The sequence below is a fragment of the Scyliorhinus torazame genome, chromosome 9, assembly GCF_047496885.1.
Source record: "Scyliorhinus torazame isolate Kashiwa2021f chromosome 9, sScyTor2.1, whole genome shotgun sequence".
NCBI classification, from domain to species: Eukaryota; Metazoa; Chordata; class Chondrichthyes; order Carcharhiniformes; family Scyliorhinidae; genus Scyliorhinus; species Scyliorhinus torazame.
In genome coordinates, this window is record NC_092715.1 from 182,550,898 (window position 1) to 182,569,707 (window position 18,810).

Below are 18,810 nucleotides of genomic sequence, written 5' to 3' on the forward strand. Positions count from 1 at the left end.
ATTATTGTACTCAAATTACACCAGGCAGCTATTCTTCAACACTTCACCAAGTGACTGTATTCAATTTTAGTTGCTCTTTTTAGCCAACCACAGTTCCACATGCATATACAAACATCCACTTATGACACAATCCACAACCAATAATGTTTTAAATTCATGGTTTGGGAGTTGTATCATGTCTGCACTACCAGTTATTTAATATTGTGAGTTACCATGCCAGTATGTGACATCAATCACCTAATCTGGCATTCAACATGATTCAAACTGAAACAGAGAAAGTTTTGAATAGGATTGCCTTTTCCACAATGAAAAACTAAATCAAAGTAGTGAAAAGAGCTTAAAGAAATTATTCTGCATTTGCAGGTGTGAAGGCTGTCAACTCTTTGGGCTGGGTATGCTTTTGGCAGGGAGGGCATAAAATATAACAGGTGGTTAGCCCACTGCCTTCCTGCCTGCCCCCGACCTGGTCCCTGTAATAGAGTAGCGAGCAGGCTTCAGCCATTTTGCATTTGTTGTTTTCCAATCTGTTGGGACCTTTCCAGAATCTAGAGAATTTTGGAAGAATACAACCAATACATCCATGGGCTGGATTCTCCCAAAATGTGCGGACTCCGGTTGGGAGTCCACGCATGCGCATGGCGGCGGCCTCCAGCGGCCGCGCCGAGCTCCATGGCGGACTCTGACTGCAGAACCACACAAAGAAAGGAGACCCGCCCCCTGATCGGCCGCGCGCCCGAGCCTTAAACCGCGCAGTTCTAATCCCCGGCCGCATATAAGGCCCCCCCCTGGCCTCCGATCCTCCCGCCCCTGCCCAGGGAGGCTGCGGACTGAGTCCGCAGCCGCCACGCCAGCATCCCGACTGACAATAGGTGGTTAGTTCCACACCGTTGGGATCTTGGCCGGTAAGGAGCTGAGGACTGGGCGGGCCTCTGACAATGGACCCCTGGCCGCGCGCTGTACTCCGCGGTCATGCCGATTTTCGGGGCCCGGAGAATCGCCGGACTGGTGCCAGGCCCGATTACGGCGTGAAAGTGGATTCTCCACCCCCACGATGGCTGCGATTTCAGCACGGGACCGTGGAGAATCCAGCCCCACTTCCTTTAAGACACTAGGACACAGGCCATTGGGTCCAGGAGACCTGTTAGCATTTAGTCCCATTAGTTTTCCAAGTACATTTTCTCTAGTGATAATTGTTTTAGGTTCCTCACTCCATTTTGCACCTTGATCTTCACTACAATTGGGGTGCTTTTTGTGTCTCCTTCTGTGAAGAATGATGTAATATACTTGTTCAATGTCCTTGGCATTTCTTTGTTTCCCATTAATTCCCCACTCTCACCCTCTAAGGGAGCAGTGCTCACTTATGCTACCTGTTTCATTTTTATAAATGTGTAGAAGATTTTACTGCCTGTTTTTATATTTCTTGATGGTTTTCTGTCATACTCCAATTTCTCCCTCTTTATTTTAGTCATCTTTCGCTGGTTTCTAAATTATTTCCCAATCTTTTGGCCTACCACTAATCTTTGTAGCATTGTGCATCTTTTCTTTCAATTTGATACCATATTTAATTAGGCACTGATGGTGCGTCCTACTCTTACTCAATGGGATATTGAGAGTTAAGAAATATCTCCTTAACTGTCTATCATTGCTTCGCTATGGTCTAATCTTTTAACCTATTTTCCCATTTAACTTCAGCCAAGTTTGGCTTCATACTCTTATAATTGTGTTCTGTTCAAGGCATGAGTTTCTGACCCACACTTCTCACCCTAAAATGGAATGTGAAATCATGTTATCATAGAATTTACAGTGCAGTTATGTTCCCAGCTGATGTAATTCTTCAATCTCCAGCCACATCGTCCTCCTCTCCTGCCTCTTTCCATTTCCCTTCCCCTCTCCTCTTACCTATTCATCATTCTCCATTCAGCCACCTTGCCCCTTCTACATTCCATTCCCCTCCTCCCCATTCTCTCTCCCTTCCCTTATCTCTTGATCCACTGTCTGGATCCAGTTGATCTCACAGCCGTTTATCCTGCTTGATTTTGATGTGGGTTTGTTTTTTTGATTGTCCATGTGTAATGGCAGAGAAAAGTGAGCAGTGAAGAATTGATAATGGTAATGCAATATGTGCATTTAGCAAAAAAGCAGCAATAGCTAACTTGAGAAAAATATAGAACTCATGTAGAGCTATGTAGGTCCCATGCATTTTAGTTGATCTCATTTAGTGGATGTGGGCATCACTGGCAAGGCTGGCACTTATTGCCCATCACAAATTTTCTTAAACGAGTGGTTTGCTAGGTCATTTCAGAGGGCAGTTTAGGGTCAATTGCTTTGCACATATAGACCAACCTGGCCTTCATGGAAGGGCTTTAATGGACCATGTGGGTTTTTACAATGATCCAATATTGATGTGGCCACCATTACTGATACTGGCTTTTTATCCTGGATTTATTTTAACTGAAACTGCTGTGGTGGGACTCGGTTTTGTGTTTAAATCATTAGTCCAAACCTCTGGATTACTACTTTAGTAACATGGCCACTGTGCTACCATTTCAGGGCAAAGTCTTGGAAAGTTTTATAAGAGATGGATGTATAATCATCTGGAAAGGAATAATATGATTGGAGATAGTCAACACGGTTTTGTGAAGGGTAGGTCATGCCTCACAAACCTTATTGAGTTATTTGAGAAGGTGACCAAACAGGTGGATGAGGGTAAAGCAGTTGATGTGGTGTATATGGATTTCAGTAAAGCATTTGATAAGGTTCTCCACGGTAGGCTACTGCAGAAAATACGGAGGCATGGGATTCAGGGTGATTTAGCAGTTTGGATCAGAAATTGGCTAGCTGGAAGAAGACAAAGTGTGGTGGTTGATGGGAAATGTTCAGACTGGAGTCCAGTTACTAGTAGTGTACCACAAGGATCTGTTTTGGGGTCACTGCTGTTTGTCATTTTTATAAATGACCTGGAGGAGGGCGTAGAAGGATGGGTGAGTAAGTTTGCAGATGACACTTAAGTTGGTGGAGTTGTGGACAGTGCGGAAGGATGTTACAGGTTACAGAGAGACATAGATAAGCTGCAGAGCTGGGCTGAGAGGTGGCAAATGGAGTTTAATGCAGAAAAGTGTGAGGTGATTCATTTTGGAAGGAATAACAGGAAGACAGAGTACTGGGCTAATGGTAAGATTCTTGGTAGTGTGGATGAGCAGAGAGATCTCGATATCCATGTACATGGATCCCTGAAAGTTCCCACCCAGATTGAGAGGGTTGTTAAGAAGGCGTACAGTGTGTTAGCTTTTATTGGTAGAGGGATTGAGTTTCGGAGCCATGAGGTCATGTTGCAGCTGTACAAAACTCTCGTGCGGCCGCATTTGGAGTATTCCGTGCAATTCTGGTCGCCGCATTATAGGAAGGATGTGGAAGCATTGGACAGGGTGCAGAGGAGATTTACCAGAATGTTGCCTGGAATGGAGGGAAGACCTTATGAGGGAAGGCTGAGGGACACGAGGCTGTTTTCGTTAGAGAGAAGAAGGTTAAGATGTGACTTAATTGAGGCATACAAGATGATCAGAGGATTAGATAGGGTGGACAGAGAGAGCCTTTTTCCTCGGATGGTGATGTCTAGCACGAGGGGACATAGCTTTAAATTGAGGGGAGATAGATATAGGACAGCTGTCAGAGGTAGGTTCTTTACTCAGAGAATAGTAAGGGTGTGGAATGCTCTGCCTGCAACTGTAGTGGACTTGCCAACACTAAGGGCATTCAAATGGTCATTGGACAGACATATGGACAATAAGGGAATAGTGTAGATGGGCTTTAGAGTGGTTTCACAGGTCGGCGCAACATCGAGGGCCGAAGGGCCTGTACTGCGCTGTAATGTTCTATGTTCTATTCCTCATTATAAAATTACTGGTGTGTATGTGAGGTTGATGTCCTCTGGCACTGCAATATCTACGTTACTGATAATGTCTGGAATATTTGGACTAGACGTTGATCAGATTATTCAACAACACCTGTAAGGAGTGTGAAAATTGTTGTTGTTTCAGTGAATAAACACATTTCAGGATCCAATGTTGTTTCGTGTTCTGTTATTTCAGTAAAAATCTTTCATTTTTTAAAGTGGATTATTACTTGTGCCAGTGCACAGCATTTTTCCACTGACATGACCAGTAACAAACTCTAGACTTGTATCTACATCATTAATATGGTTATTTTGAGGGGCGCAAGTGGCGCAGTGGTTAGCACTGGGACTACGGCGCTGAGGACCCGGGTTCGACTCCTGGCCCTGGGTCACTGTCCGTGTGGAGTTTGCACATTACCTGTGTTTCACCCCCACAACCCAAAGATCTATGTTTCAATGTGCAGGATAGGTGGATTGGCCACACTAAATTGCCCCTTATTTAGAAAAGAAACAGTTGGGTACTCTAAATTTATTTTTTTAAATATGGTTATTTTGTACTTTTAATAATGTAGGGAGACTATGTTCTAAATACTCTCAATGGCAGCAGATAACATTAGAGATTATTCTGGATCAACACACTGATACGTTGAGGTGTCTGGATGCAGTGAATATTATAAAGCTGGATGCATCGGAGAGTGTCCCAATAAAAGAGTGTACCTCTCAATTTCCCTCCGTTATTTAAATTTGAACAGAAGGAAAATTTAGTTGGCTTCCTTTACAGGCATGCCCTCCAACCCATCAAATTTCTGCTGTTTGTTTTGTCCAAATTAGCACACCTGGCTGCAATCTCAGTTATAAATCTCATATTGTGTTGCAGATTTTCAAAGATAATTTTTAAAAAAAATTTAGAATACCCAATTCATTTTTTTTTTCCAATTAAGGGGCAATTTAGCATGGCCAATCCACCTACCCTGCACATCTTTGGGTTGTGGGGGCGAAACCCACGCAAACATGGGGAGAATGTGCAAACTCCACACGGACAGTGACCCAGAGCCGGGATCGAACCTCGGACCTCAGCGCCGTGAGGCAGCAGGGCTAACCCACTGCGCCACCGTGCTGCCCTGTTTCAAAGATAATTTAAAGTTTACAAAACCCTTTGTCTAACAATATCTGAGAAGTATTGTCTAACAATATCTGACAAGTATTTTCTTCTTTATTCCAAGAATGAGACACGTCTGCAGTGATATTTTGTAGCTCTAGATACTTCCAAGTGAATAATTCCTCTGGGAGAGTTACCCAGTCCTCCAGCAACTTGCTGTAAGAGCCATTAAGTAGTAACATATTAACACCATAAATCTATCAAATCATTATACTTTATAAGTACTGTCAATTTTATTGCATTTCATGGTACTTCAAGATGTGCTTACTTACTCTGTAAAAGGGGACATCGGCAGACTTGTTTTTCTCCACGTAGTTCTCCAGTATCCTCTCCCGCTTTCCTTCCAGGGAATCTACCTTGTTGGCAACTGACTGCTGGTCCTGCAGTGCTTTCATTAGCTCATTTCTGAGCTCCATGATTCTTTTATGAAGCTCCTCATCCTCCATTTCCAGCTTCAGAGCCTTTCCTTGCAGATCCTTTTCATCACTTTCTATAAGCCTCACCTGGCTGCCAAGGTTGTTGATGGAGCTATTGCAAACATTCAGCTGTCCTAAAACATCATTCATCTCTCCCTTAATTTTGTCCGTGTTCTCCTTCAGCCCTTTTCCGAGCAGGTACAGACCATGGGCGAGTATGCTAATGTCATCTGACGAGGCAAATTGAGTTTTCTCTCCTCGGCGAATGTTCCCAGGAAGACCTGACATGGAGCAAATTAGACAAATTATCACAATAAAATGAACGGTGTTCATTATTTACAGACGGGCAGTTCAGTTTTATCAGTTCTTTTCCTACTGTTGGTCCAAAAATAATCTCTTCTGATGTGCCAAAGCAGACGCTGCACTCACTTATGTACTGTTGAAAAGTCCTCCCCGTTCCACTTATTTAAATGATGAATATTTAAACTCAGTGGGAACCAAAGTCACATTGTAAAAAACCACAGCTATGTAGTAACTGCTCTTAAGGGAGTGTCTCCAAAATATGTCTGTGTTTAGCTTATTAAAAGTACTTTTCTCATTTTTTTTAAAACCCTGAACGTATCTAGCTTACCAACAGTACATGTTGAGTATTGTTCTCAAGTTTTTTTATCCTGTACATTTTTGGTTTAATCAAGGTGGGGAAAATTATTGCTGAGAACTGGTATACATAATTGCAGGTATCCGGGATTTGCACCAAACACTCAGAGCCTAAGGGTAACACAAATGGATGCAGAAGGGGAAAAAAGTCCTTCAACTCTGCCTCAATGTTGTGCTTCATTTGCAGCTTCAGAAGAGTACCCTTGTACCGACAACTTCTAATGCCTACTTCACTCTATGGCTTCTCTGAATGAGAATTTCATGTTCAGTAATGTTAAATTAGGGACAGGATTTTGCTGTTGGTGCACACTAATTGTCAACTGAATAGATATTACCTACGTTTGTTTTACACAAGAATTTTAATGGAAATATGATCATTTGTGTTGATCTGCAGTAGATTTAAACTGGTGATTTCAAACCCATGATCACTAGGCCGTGCAGTCTCCCCACTGAAGATATCTTTGAAACAATATTTGGTTTTTTTAACAGATCACCTACTTTTTAACACATTTATCGGGTGGATCATGCCAGACAGCATATTGGTGAGGGTTAGCGTATGGAAAGTGAATGTCCATCAGACGTATGCAAAGCAAACAGATCTTGACATCAGTGTGCAATACTATTTATCACCACTGGTGTCATTTGGAGCTCAGCACACCTACTAATGTCCTCTGTTAACCTGCCAGTCAAGAGCTGAACACAGGTTCAGCAGTAGAAGGGATTTCTCCTACCAGACCAATTTAAAGGGATTACCAATGACCAGTAGGTTTGTTGGTGATTGATTCTTCACCTCCTGCTACGATTCTACACCTCCTGTTACGATTCTACAAGTGTTTGATGTCTTCTACCTTCGTTTCAGGCTCAAAAGATCGACAGGTAGGGATGTAGCAGACACTGAATGATGTTTTGCTTACTTCACAGTAAGGATATCATCACTGAAATCTTCCTTTTGTTGCTGCCACAACTACAGCCTCCGAGCAGAGAAAGCAGTGCATTGCCAGTGGTTGTAAAGGTGGCTGTGGCAAAGCCCCTGTGTCTTGCTCCTTCCAAGCAGGAGCTGGAGATAGTTACAGCACTTTGCAGTTTGAAGTTAACAGTCACTGAGACTTACTCTAGCCAAGACGAGCAAAGTACATTTCATTGTCTCACGCCAGAGGGAAGCCAGGTGAGCGAGCAAGTGGCTTCGTCAGGATTGCGGGATTTCCCATCAGGAAAGATGCCTTTCACTACATGCACTTTGCTCTGCCCTACATTAAAATTGAAAGGGATGACAGGGGGACTGGAGAAGGGGGTAGTATCGGCGGTTTACGGGGCTATTTTGGAAGAGGAGAAGGCGCCGCTAAAAGGGATCAAGGCAAAGGGGGAGGAAGAGTTGGGAGAGGGTATGGAGGAGGGGTTCTGGTGTGTGGTGCTCCGGAGGGTGAATGCCTCCACCTCGTGTGCGAGGTTGGGGCTGATACAGCTGAAGGTGGTGTATAGAGCGCACATTACAAGGGCGAGGATGAGCCGGCTCTTTGAGGGGGTAGAAGATGTATGTGAACGTTGCGGTGGAGGGGGGGCAAAGCACATTCATATGTTTTGATCCTGTCCAAAGCTGGAGGATTACTGGAAGGAGGTGTTTAGGGTAATCTCTAAAGTGTTGCACGTGAAACTGGACCCGGGCCCTCGGGAGGCCATATTCGGGGTGTCGGACCAGCCGGGGCTGGAAACTGGCGCAGAGGCAGATGTTGTAGTCTTCACCTCGTTGATCACCCAAAGGCAGATCCTGTTAGGGTGGAGAGTCACCCTGTGCCCTGGCGTGCCGGGGGGTCCTGCTGGAATTCGTGATGCTTGATAAGGTCAAATTTGAACTGAGGGCAAGGATGGAGGGGTTCTACAATTCATGGCGTTATTCATTAGGCACTTTTGAGAATTGGATCACATCGAAGATTAGTGGGGGGGCGGGGGGGGCTGCTGCTGGGAGGGTTGGGGAATTGGACTGTGTGTGGTACTGGTGACTATGGGTGATTCCTGATTCCTTTTTGTCATTTGTTTATGTTAACAGGTGGGCTAATGTCTGTGGTTTGGTGGGAGGATGGGATTGTTATTGATATGGGGATTGACATTACATTCGGTACTGATTATTGTTTATTGTTGGGTGTAAATTTGGGAGAAAGTGTGAAAAAGGAGAATAAAAAATATATATTTTTTTTAATTAAAAGGGATAACACTTCTTCCATCTCAAGTTGGTGTGTGACCACATACAGAGATGTCCAATATCCTAGGAGCAATCATAATGCTTACAGTCTGTGGCAATCTAATGAAAACCAAACCAAACCAAGAGCTAACTGATGACCATGTAACTGATGACCTAAGTGCACAACCTACATATGTGGGCAGCATGCACACAATGAGAGCCATACTGCCAGACAGAATGTGATTGAGTAGATCATTGGCAGACGAAACAATGCGTCTGCTTTCGGGGCCACTTCCAGGACACCTCTGAAGAAACCCTGCCTTACTCTCCAGAGCAGGTATGAAGAATCGTGATGGTCTGTTACATGCTGCATAACCTGCCAGTCAAGAGGGGCATGAGCATGAAGACGAATAGGAGAATGAGGAGGAAGAAGAATTGAGGAGGAAACCTGGACAACCCGTCAGTTGTCCAAACTGTCCATGAAGTGGTATCAGTAAATTAAACCCCAATTCCCCATTCACCAACAATCTCACACCTTCTCTTCCCCTCCTGTCACTGCCCATCACAACATCTGCTTGACTGAATTGCACACAAAATACGTATTCCAAACCAAATTTACAAATAAAATCACATCATGCTGCATGCAAAAGTCAAATAATCACTCTACATTTCCTTTGTTCCCGTCTTTGGCCTGTTTCTAGCACTACAATGGTGTGCTATTAAGTGACTACAACATGGCTGGTGGAAGGCTGCTGAACTTCAATGGAGGAGACTTAACAGCTCCTGTCTTAAACCAACTGTGGGCATCATCATCATGGCATGGACAGCAGCAGTATGGGTTGGTTAATGGACAGGTAAAAGCAAGGGAACTGGCAAAGTGGCATGAATTATAGGATGAATGCTGTCATCCTGAAAGAGGACAGGAGATTTGTGTTCCGTGCAGCCACATAGAAACACACATAGAAAATAAAAGCAGGAGGAGACCATTTGGCCCTTCGAGCCTGCTCCACCATTCATTATGATCATGGCTGATCATCAAGTTCAATACCCTGACCCCGCCTCTCCCCCCTCCATCCTTTGATTCCTTTAGCCCCAAGAGTGATATCTAATTCCTTCTTGAAATTACACAACATTTTGGACTCAACTACTTTCTGCGGTTGTGGATTTGATAGATTCACCACTCTCTGGGTGAAGGAATTTCTCCTCATAGTATCCCTACAGTGCAGAAGGAGGCCATTCGGCCCATCGAGTCTGCACTGGCCCTTGCTCTGATCGAGCACCCCACCTAGGCCCAATCCCCCACTCTCTCCCCTTAACCCCACCTGATTTTTTGGGCAATTTAGTATAGCCAATTCACCTAACTGCACATCTTTGGACTGTGGGAGGAAACTGGAGTACCCGGAGGAAACCGACGTAGACACAGGGAGAACGTGCAGACTCTGCACGACAGTGATAGTTCCAATCTTGTGCTGATAGGAGATGGGTTGAAGTAGTCCAACAAAGCACTCAGGAAGTCCATTGAATTTATCCAATGAATGGTTGAGCCATGCAGCAAAAGAAATGGGCCAAATTCAAGGTTTCATCAAACTGCCATAATGCAAAGGAGCAATGCCAAGATCTCTACTTTGGAGCAAAATGTAGAAATGCAGTTTGAAGGTTCAATATCAACTTTCACTTTCCCACTCTGCCTTAGGTTCTATGATTCTATTAAAAGGCATTTGGACAGGTGTATGGATAGGAAAGGTTTAGAGGATTATGGGCCAAATGGAAGCAAATGGGGTGAGCTCAGTTGGATCATGGTTGGCTTGGGCCGAAGGGCCTGTCTCCATGCCGTAGATTCTATGATTCTACTAGCTTAACATTTCTTAAATTCCACATTCTTTCCCATGAACATGGATTACAAAATATAGCACATTCGGCATCATATTCGGTGCCAAACTAACAATGTTAAAAACATTAATTCCATGTGACATTAAGAAGTGGCTGAATTAACTGAATGCAGAAATGTTATGGGACCAACACTATAGACCTGAGCACTAGAACCAGCCGGTCCCTGAGTTGAACTATTTCATCTGCAGTTGTAGCATTGCCTGACCATATGACGTATAGCCCAAATATGTCCTATTACTGAAAATCTATCTGAGCCAATTAATACCATCCACAGTCAGCAGTAAACTGATGACAGAAGTGATTGATTAATGTGGAGTATAGATATCACCATAGACCAGTTGGGATGACTGGCTAGTTTTGCGGCTGTATGTTCAATGTAATTCTAATTTCAATAATTTCAAACACTGGTCTTTTTTAAGTTAACTGATCTTGATGAGGGCAATAATTAGGATATTACGATCAGGTTTAGTGTTCCTGGATTGAAAAGGCAAAATCAGCTATGCAACCTCCTCCTGACTGCTAACCAGATATCCAGTATGACTAGATGATGGGTGAAGACAGAATTGTATTTGACAGCTACTCACTATGATCGGTGACACAGTGGTTGGCACTGCTGCCTCACACCTCCAGGAACCCGGGTTCAAATCCGGCATTCGGGGACCGTGTGGAGTTTGCACTTTCTCCCTGTGTCTGCATGGGTTTCCTCCGGGTGCTCCAGTTTCCTTCAACCGGAAACGATGTGTGGGTTTGGTGGATTGGCCATGCTAAATTGCCGCTTAGTGTCCAAAAGGTTTGGTGGGGTTACGGGGATAGGGTGGAGGTGTGGGCTTAAATAGGGTTCTCTTTCCGAGGGCTGGTGCAGACTCGATGGGCTAAATGGCCTCCTTCTGTACTGTAAATTCTATTATTCTATGAAGACTCAGCAAGGCAGCAGCCATTTGCAGCAGAGAACGAACACGGGCTACAGCAGAGAATGAACACGGGCTGCAGCAGTTCAAGAAGGCAGCTTATCACCACCACCGTATCGAAGGCAATTTGAGATGGCCAATAAATGTTGTCCGATCGAGTGATGCTCACATCCCATGAATGAATATTTAACAAAATGAAATCCTTCAAAAGAAGAATGGAAGAGGGAAATTTAGAATCCATGCAGCCAATAGCAGGAAGATTCTTTATTACCTCCATCAGGTTCAGTGCTCTTGTAACAAAGTGACTGGACAAAATGTATGTTTTTAAGGATAGGACCTTGACAATATGCAAAAGCAGAAAATACTAATATGGCATGCTGGAACAAAGGGCTGGATTTTATATTCTGCTTCTGGCTGGTTATAAGGCAGAGAGGCTTGTTAAATCCAGCGGGCGGCCTGCCCACAGCCTACCCCCCCCCCCCCAACACCAACCAATTGAGACTCAGAAGTTAGCGATTAATTCCTTCCTAGTCCTCATTCTGCCACTTCCAGGATTTATCAAGTGACAGGAGACCAGGAGATCGCAACGGTAAGCGGCTAGCCCGACATGTTTCCTTGCATGGGTTGATGGCAGGCAAACTGAGTTTCTCCTTGACAGGCCACCCTATCATGGCAGGTTGCCCCCCACCCCCCCCACCAACCAATTGGTCTCTGAAATCCTAGACCCCATTCCTCTCATTGGTGCCTGCCAGTTTAGCAGCAGACGAGACAACAAAACGCTGACCCAAATTCTAATTCAATATCCTATACGTCGATCAGTTGGCAGCTCTCTAAAGCAGAACGTCCTGTCCCTGAAGGGCAGAGATACCACTACCAGTTTATTGGCTGTGAAATGGTGTTCACTCAGCAGGCTCCCCACCAACTGTTTAGCCAGGAGTGAGGGCAGGGAATCTGGTTCCTCATAATTCAGCCAAAACTGGCCAATAAATATACCATAGATTGTGGACATAAATTCACCTGGCCTATACGATGACCCCACTTTGATGGAGCCAAAATTCGGCCTATTCTCAGCATTTAATTCGTCCCCTCAGCTCCCTTTCTGCTAAGAAATGCTGTACCCACAGGAGGACCCAGCCTCAATTTCTCTCCTCAGGAATACACTTTTACTCACCTTGTAAGGTAACACATTGGATCATGCAGATGCCACATTGCCAAGAAAATGGCCAGGAGTTTAAGACATGCCCACACAGAGAAGATCATGCATGGGTCCTCCAGAAAAGGAATGCAGATTTCAAGTTAAAAGTAGCAACATTTGCTAACTTGTCAATTAACTGTGCTGCAACGCGGATACTGGGTATTAGTGAAAAACTGGTGCAAGAGTGGAAGATGAAAAAAATCCACCCTGAAGAAGATGCCCAATGCCAAAAAGACCAGGGACCAGCCACTGGCCTGATCTTGTGAAGCATGTATTGGTCTGGGTCCTCAAAAATCATCAGGAAATGGTTACCACCACCACCTGAAATTAAACATGTGTATCTGCACTTAAGGGCCAAATAAAACCGAGTCCAGCAAAGATCTCAAGAGTAACAGCTAGTTGGTGCAGCCACTTTACGGAAATAAAATGCTGAGTCTTGTAGCAGAAGACCAAGATAGCTTAGAGACTTCCAAAATACCGCAATGCCCTCATCAGACAAGAGCAAAAACACCCATTGTGTCACATTGGCAACATGGATAAAACGCAAGTACAATTTCATGTCCTCAGCAACTGAATTGTGGAGTGCATAGGTTCAAAAATAGTCCTGGTGAAAACAAGACATGAGAAGGCAGGATTCACAATGGTACTAGCCTCCAAGACAATTGGAACACAATTGAAGCCCATAGCAATTTTCAAATGTAAAACCAGAAATCCAGTTCTCTGCAGGAGGTTTTGTGCATGTCCATGACAATGCATGGATAGATGAGGATGGAGTGAAGTCATTGGTCTATGTGGATTGGTGTTCTGAAGCAAAGAAAGCAGCTATTGCATCCCATATAACCAATGAGATCAAAAGGCACTTGTATACGTCATTCATAAGCCATTCAAAAAATCGTGTTCATGCCAAATGAAAGAAGTGGATGGTTATGCATGCTGCCCTGCTTGATGTTTTGTGTGGTTTCATCATCAAATTGTGGGATGCTATTAACGCTCAAACTGTCGCCAGAGCGTTTAAAAATTAGAAATATCCAATTCCGTGGATGGAGATGATTTATTGTGGAGGGACGATTCTGAAACCAAAGCACCAAATCTGATCTGGAGTGGGATCTTTGACATTGAATAGTCAAAGTGATTCCGAGTGAATTCAATGAACTCTTTGCACCGGATGCCGAAGTTCTTTTTAAATAAGTTTTTGATTGAGGTTAATTCATTCAGTAAAACATAATTTTGAATACCAGTGTTATGGTCTTTTCCTTCATATTTCAAATTGGCGACCACCTATACCAATACAGGCAGTTCACATTTTATCGGAATTTAAGTCAACCTCCATTTTTTGGGAGGATTTTTAGAGGCTAATGTTCGAGTAACATGCCACAATCCACAGTATTTTGTGGATATAGGCCTTAAAGTGTTGTGGCGAATATACAGCACCTCAGCAATTCACTGTGGAATAAGACTCAGTTATTCCAATTGTCCTTCTCTTTTTGAAATAAAATAGCAAAGAACTGACTTTATCTCATATTCCTGACCTTCACCCTATGCAAGGAAGAATGTTTTAGGCGTTCCCTGCACTCGCCAAATGCTAAGCGATTGACATCAAAGTGTGCGACATCCATCCCAATTAGCCCTACCCTGGAGGACTAGTACCATGGTGTAGACATAGAAATATATTACTTTTCCTACACCAGTGTTCCCTTTAAAACAATACAGTTGTGCGTGGCAGTGAACACGCCAGTACAGATGTCCTGGATGGTTTAAATGTTAACAGTGATATAACTTTCAGTCAAATGTAGGAATGTGTTCTCACATAGGTTTGCTCATTTCTGCAGTTACTTGACAAGCACTCTGACCTGGATACCAGGTGGCATACTCTTTATTTATGTTGAATGCTTGCTTCCTTTACAAATTCTGGATTCATGAACCATCCTGACATAGAAAATTATAAGTATTATGCTTTTAATAACACTGTTAGGGCATTGTAGCCTTGAAATCTGTGGGTGTATGAGTTCCAGACAGGAATATGAACATGCAGTGATCAAAATTATTGGTCTCAAAATAGTTGCTGCAATTTGGTTCTTCGTCTTTATAGAAAAAAACTCCCACTGGACTGTGTTTTAAGGAACATAGCAAACAGGTTCTCAAAGATATTCATAAAGGGTGACTTCTACCAATATCATGAAACATTTCAATAAAGCTCCACCAGTCTTTATTTTCTTTGAGAAACGGAATTGGAAGAATGATTTCCACCTGTTAAGTTTTGAAATAAAATAGTAGAGCACTGACTTTAGGATAAGTATGATGTGGAGATGCCAGCGTTGGACTGGGGTCAGCACAGTAAGAAGTCTTAAAACACCAGATTAAAGTCCAAGTGTTGAGATTCTGCCACTTTGAGGATTTAGCCAGTGTCAGGAGGCAGCAATGGCAAGCGGCTAGCCCGACACATTAGGATAAGTGTTGAACATTCTCTGCCTTCCCTGTAGCCTAAAGAACCAGTTTGTTGAACCAGCTTTTCACTGTGTAGTCTAAAGAGCCAGCTTTTCCTGCACTTACCCATGTACTAAGGAACTGACATCAAGATGAGGACACATCATCCAATTGCCCTGCACTGCAGGACTAGCATTTATCTCTCTCTCCCATTTTTAAAAAGTATTTAATTCCATACTACTATTGACTGCTGGCCCAGGTGATCATTATTCGCAGATGAGTTTTGGTAATGAGTATCAGCCTGCTATTGAACTGCATGGGTATCACAGTCAAATCTGATTCTGTTCTCACCCACCATCCAGCCATACTAGATATCCAGACTGGTTAGCAGTCAGGAGTGAGCAGCGGACCTGATTTTGTCCCATCAACCCTGGGACACGAAAACTGACTGTAATGCCCTAATTACTGCCCTCATTAAATTCAGTTAACTCAAACTGGATCAATGTTTGAAACTAGAGTTATATAAAACAATGAGCGCCACTGTACTATTCAAGTGTCAGACTGTAATGATGTTGTGATGAGCTATGAATAATATATCAGGAATCTGTGGGCCGGATGAAAATGTTCTGCAGGCACCATTCAACCTACAGGCTATATGTACAAGGAATTTGTTTAACTATGCTGGAGGATGACACATCGGCTGATTGTCATCCTGCTCAACATCTGCAAGTGCAATTTCCAGCAGTAATCCACTGTTTAATGATCAGCAGCATATATCAAGGCTGTTTCCCCATACCCAGTACAAAGGCATTGACCTGAACTGATTGATTCTCTAATCTTCCTATTCCATGTACATTATTATCACACCTGGCAATACTATACAACTACCTAGTACATCATCATAGGTGCTACATGCAAACAGTAACTGTATTTGATCAGCTTACAGTGCAGCAAATTATCACGATTATATGCTACCCCCAATTTTCCACCAATTGTAATGGTTGGATGTGAAAGTGGGGAGAAGGGAGGCATCTAAATGCCAGGACTTCCAATATCCCTCCATGGCATGAAAGCGCCAAGGTTGGTGAAGTAATGATGAATATATATCTCCGTATTCATACATGTATTGTGCATACTCCATGCTTGTTGATAATATTGATACTTTTTCTTAAGATATCAGCACAATGAAGATGACTGTCTAGTCTGAAATATAAACTTGGGTAATATTTCCTTTTTAAAACAATCTCTCACCACATTTTGATGAGCTAACACATTACTAGCTCTCATGCTAAGACGAGCATTGTGCAATTAAAAGTGTAAATAAACACCATGATCTCACAATGCTGCCTGGACCTTGAGAATCATTGAAACAATTCCAGCTCTGGCCAGCCGTGTGTTGAGCTATCACCTCCTAAATAACAAGAAGAAAACTTTACACCTTATCAGACATTGAAAAGGCAGAATCATTTCCTCATTCCTAAACGTTGCAAAATTTGTGGTAAGACAGAAACACCTTTATAGATTCCATTGATGTGCAGCTATTCCAAAACAGTCCAAAAATGTTGTTAATTTGATACACAAAAGCAATAACTGGAAGTGAGAATCCTTTGAGAAAATAAATCCACATTGCCATAAATTGCCACACTATATTTTTTCAATGGGACAATTCATATTTTGAGCAGTCTGTTCTTCTTTCCCATGTAATCCAGCAGTAATTCTATTTAAGACTTTCTGGGCGTTATTCTCTCACCCCGGGGCTGGCACGGAGAATCAGCGCGACCGGCGCAAATCGCGGCACGTCGCCCCGACGCCAGGAAGCAATTCTCCGCAGAGCAGAGAATCGGCGCCATTGGCGCGGTGCCGGCCGGGGGCCGCTCTACGTGCCCCCCCCCCGGCGATTCTCGGCCCGGGATGGGCCGAGCGGCCGTTCCAAAAAACCTGAGTCCCGTCGGCGCCCTTCTAACCTGGTCTTACCCGACGGGACCTCGGCGTGGAAGGGTCCAGGGCGGCCTGTGGGGGGGGCATGCCTCCAATGTGGCCTGGCCCGAGGGGGGGTCCTCCGCTGTGGCCTGACCCGATCGGGGTCTACCGATCGGCGGGCCGGCCTCTCGGGCTGGGGGCCGCCTTTGTTCCACGCCGGCACCTGTCACCCTACACCATGTTGCATCGCCCTACGCCATGTTGCATCGGGGCCGGCGTGGAGAAGGGAGACACCGCGCATGCGCGTGTTGACGTCGATGCCACTGAACATGCGCGGACCCCGCAGCGCCCATCTGATTCCGGGATCGGCAGCTGGAGCGGCATGGGTCACTCCAGTGTCGTGCTGGCCCCTGTAGGGGCCAGAATTGCTGATCCTGAGAACATGTTGATGCCGTCGGGAAACGCGACGGCGTTTACGACGGCGTCAACACTTAGCCTCAGGATCAGAGAACCCTGCCCTTTATTTGTTAATCCAGTATATGGAATAGTTACAGCAAAATATCAAAACCAAATACATTTAAATTATTACAATAATTACAAAATCACAATGCCTTGAAACTGGGATTGGGAAATGGAATTAGAATAGTTAGGTGCTTGATGGTCGGCATGGACACAATGGGCCGAACGGCCTCTTTCCATGCTGTAAACCTCTATGACTCTCTGTGACTCTAAGTAAAGTTCAGCAATAATATTCACGAATTGCTGATTTTTGCCTTTATACAACATTTTAAATAATCTCTTGCCTAAACTAAACTGTGACTTTTTACTTAGGTTCATCCAAAATGGTCCAAACCTTTAATGTACTGCTTAATCGACTATTTTTCATTTTGGCTGATCCTGTTTTGCTGGTAATAATTTTGGTTTTTGGTTTGTGTTTGTTTGCAGGAATCTACTTTATGTCTACCCACAAAGACTTAATTTTGCCAACCGGCTGGCTTCCGCTAGAAACATCACAATTAAAATCCAATTCTTGGCAGACGAGGATCAGAGCCATGCCATGCAGGTAATTGATGAAAATAATCACATTTCATTTTGTGAGTACTGTAGAGGTATACTGCCTGTTGCGACCTTGGATTTACCATCACTGACATAAAGCAAGATCCAATCTAAAAGGTTGTACCTTCATATGGCCCCTCATGTCCTGGAAACCTACAGTTCCATTATACTGGAGCTTGCACATTGCTGCAAAGTGATTTGAATGCGCATTACTGAAAAAGTTATGTAATAACTGAGGAGTCGGAGGTCAGGCTCCCAAGCTGGGCTGCTAAAAGATAAATGATCTTCGCACAGTAGGTAGTCTGGAGGGTTGCATGGCTCCATCTCAGTTTGAAACCACCTTTAAAAAGTTCCCAGGTATCCCAGTGGATGGGTTTTGAACTTGTGAAATGTGGTTTTATATTATTTTAGCTTTAGCAGAGTGCACACTCTTAACGGCTCTCATTTAACAAAATTGACCAGCTCGAATTTACACAAATGATATTGAAGCATTGGAAAACGTGCAAACGTGTTTTGAAAATTATGGGGATGTGATGATCTGGTAAAATTGAACAAGTTGGGACTCTTCTCGGTGGTAAAGGAAGGATGAAGAGAGTGGAGTGAAGAGATGTGTACACAAGAGAGTAGAGAAATTCATAAAGAGAGTGGAAAGAGGTACTTTTAGAGGTTCACATTGAATAGACATGACAGTTGGACTAAATGCCATGTTGCTGTACTGTAATTTAGGAGTAATTCTATGTAATACTAGCAGTGTAATTTGCACCAAGACACAATTATATGGAAAGCTTGAGTAAGTCAGGGTTCTTTTCTCTGATAAGGAAAGACTAAGAGGAATCTTGAAAAGGTTTTCAAAATTATGATTAGGGTCGATATGGTTTATGTGAAGAAATTGTTTCCACTTGTGGGTGAGTCCAGAACAAGGGGCCATGGATACAAGGGAAGGGCAATGTAACTCCAATCTGCTGGCTCTTTGTATAGTGCTCTTAATTCCAATATCTGTAGTGTTCAGACATCCTTATGTGTGTTTTTTATTCCAGAGAATTTATGACGATTGTTGATTCAGATGGTTTTCTTTTGCATATTTACCATCATTTATAATTCACAAACCCAATTGAAA

The 18,810-nt window shown here is 43.6% G+C and overlaps 2 protein-coding genes across 6 annotated transcripts in view; one reads left to right on the forward strand and one right to left on the reverse strand.

Annotated features, from left to right (window-relative positions):
* The window catches only part of LOC140429620 (angiopoietin-related protein 3-like), a 30,957-nt gene extending 25,079 nt beyond the window's left edge, over positions 1-5,878 (reverse strand). The window contains exon 1 of the mRNA XM_072516868.1: positions 5,324-5,878. Within this exon, the coding sequence (XP_072372969.1) occupies positions 5,324-5,800 (477 nt within the window). The 5' untranslated portion in view covers positions 5,801-5,878. The remainder of the gene's footprint in view (positions 1-5,323) is intronic.
* The window catches only part of dock8 (dedicator of cytokinesis 8), a 451,209-nt gene that overhangs the window by 243,214 nt on the left and 189,185 nt on the right, over positions 1-18,810 (forward strand). For all 5 annotated transcript variants that reach the window (XM_072516863.1, XM_072516865.1, XM_072516864.1 and 2 more), the window contains exon 15: positions 17,583-17,700. In XM_072516863.1, the coding sequence (XP_072372964.1) occupies positions 17,583-17,700 (118 nt within the window). The remainder of the gene's footprint in view (positions 1-17,582; positions 17,701-18,810) is intronic.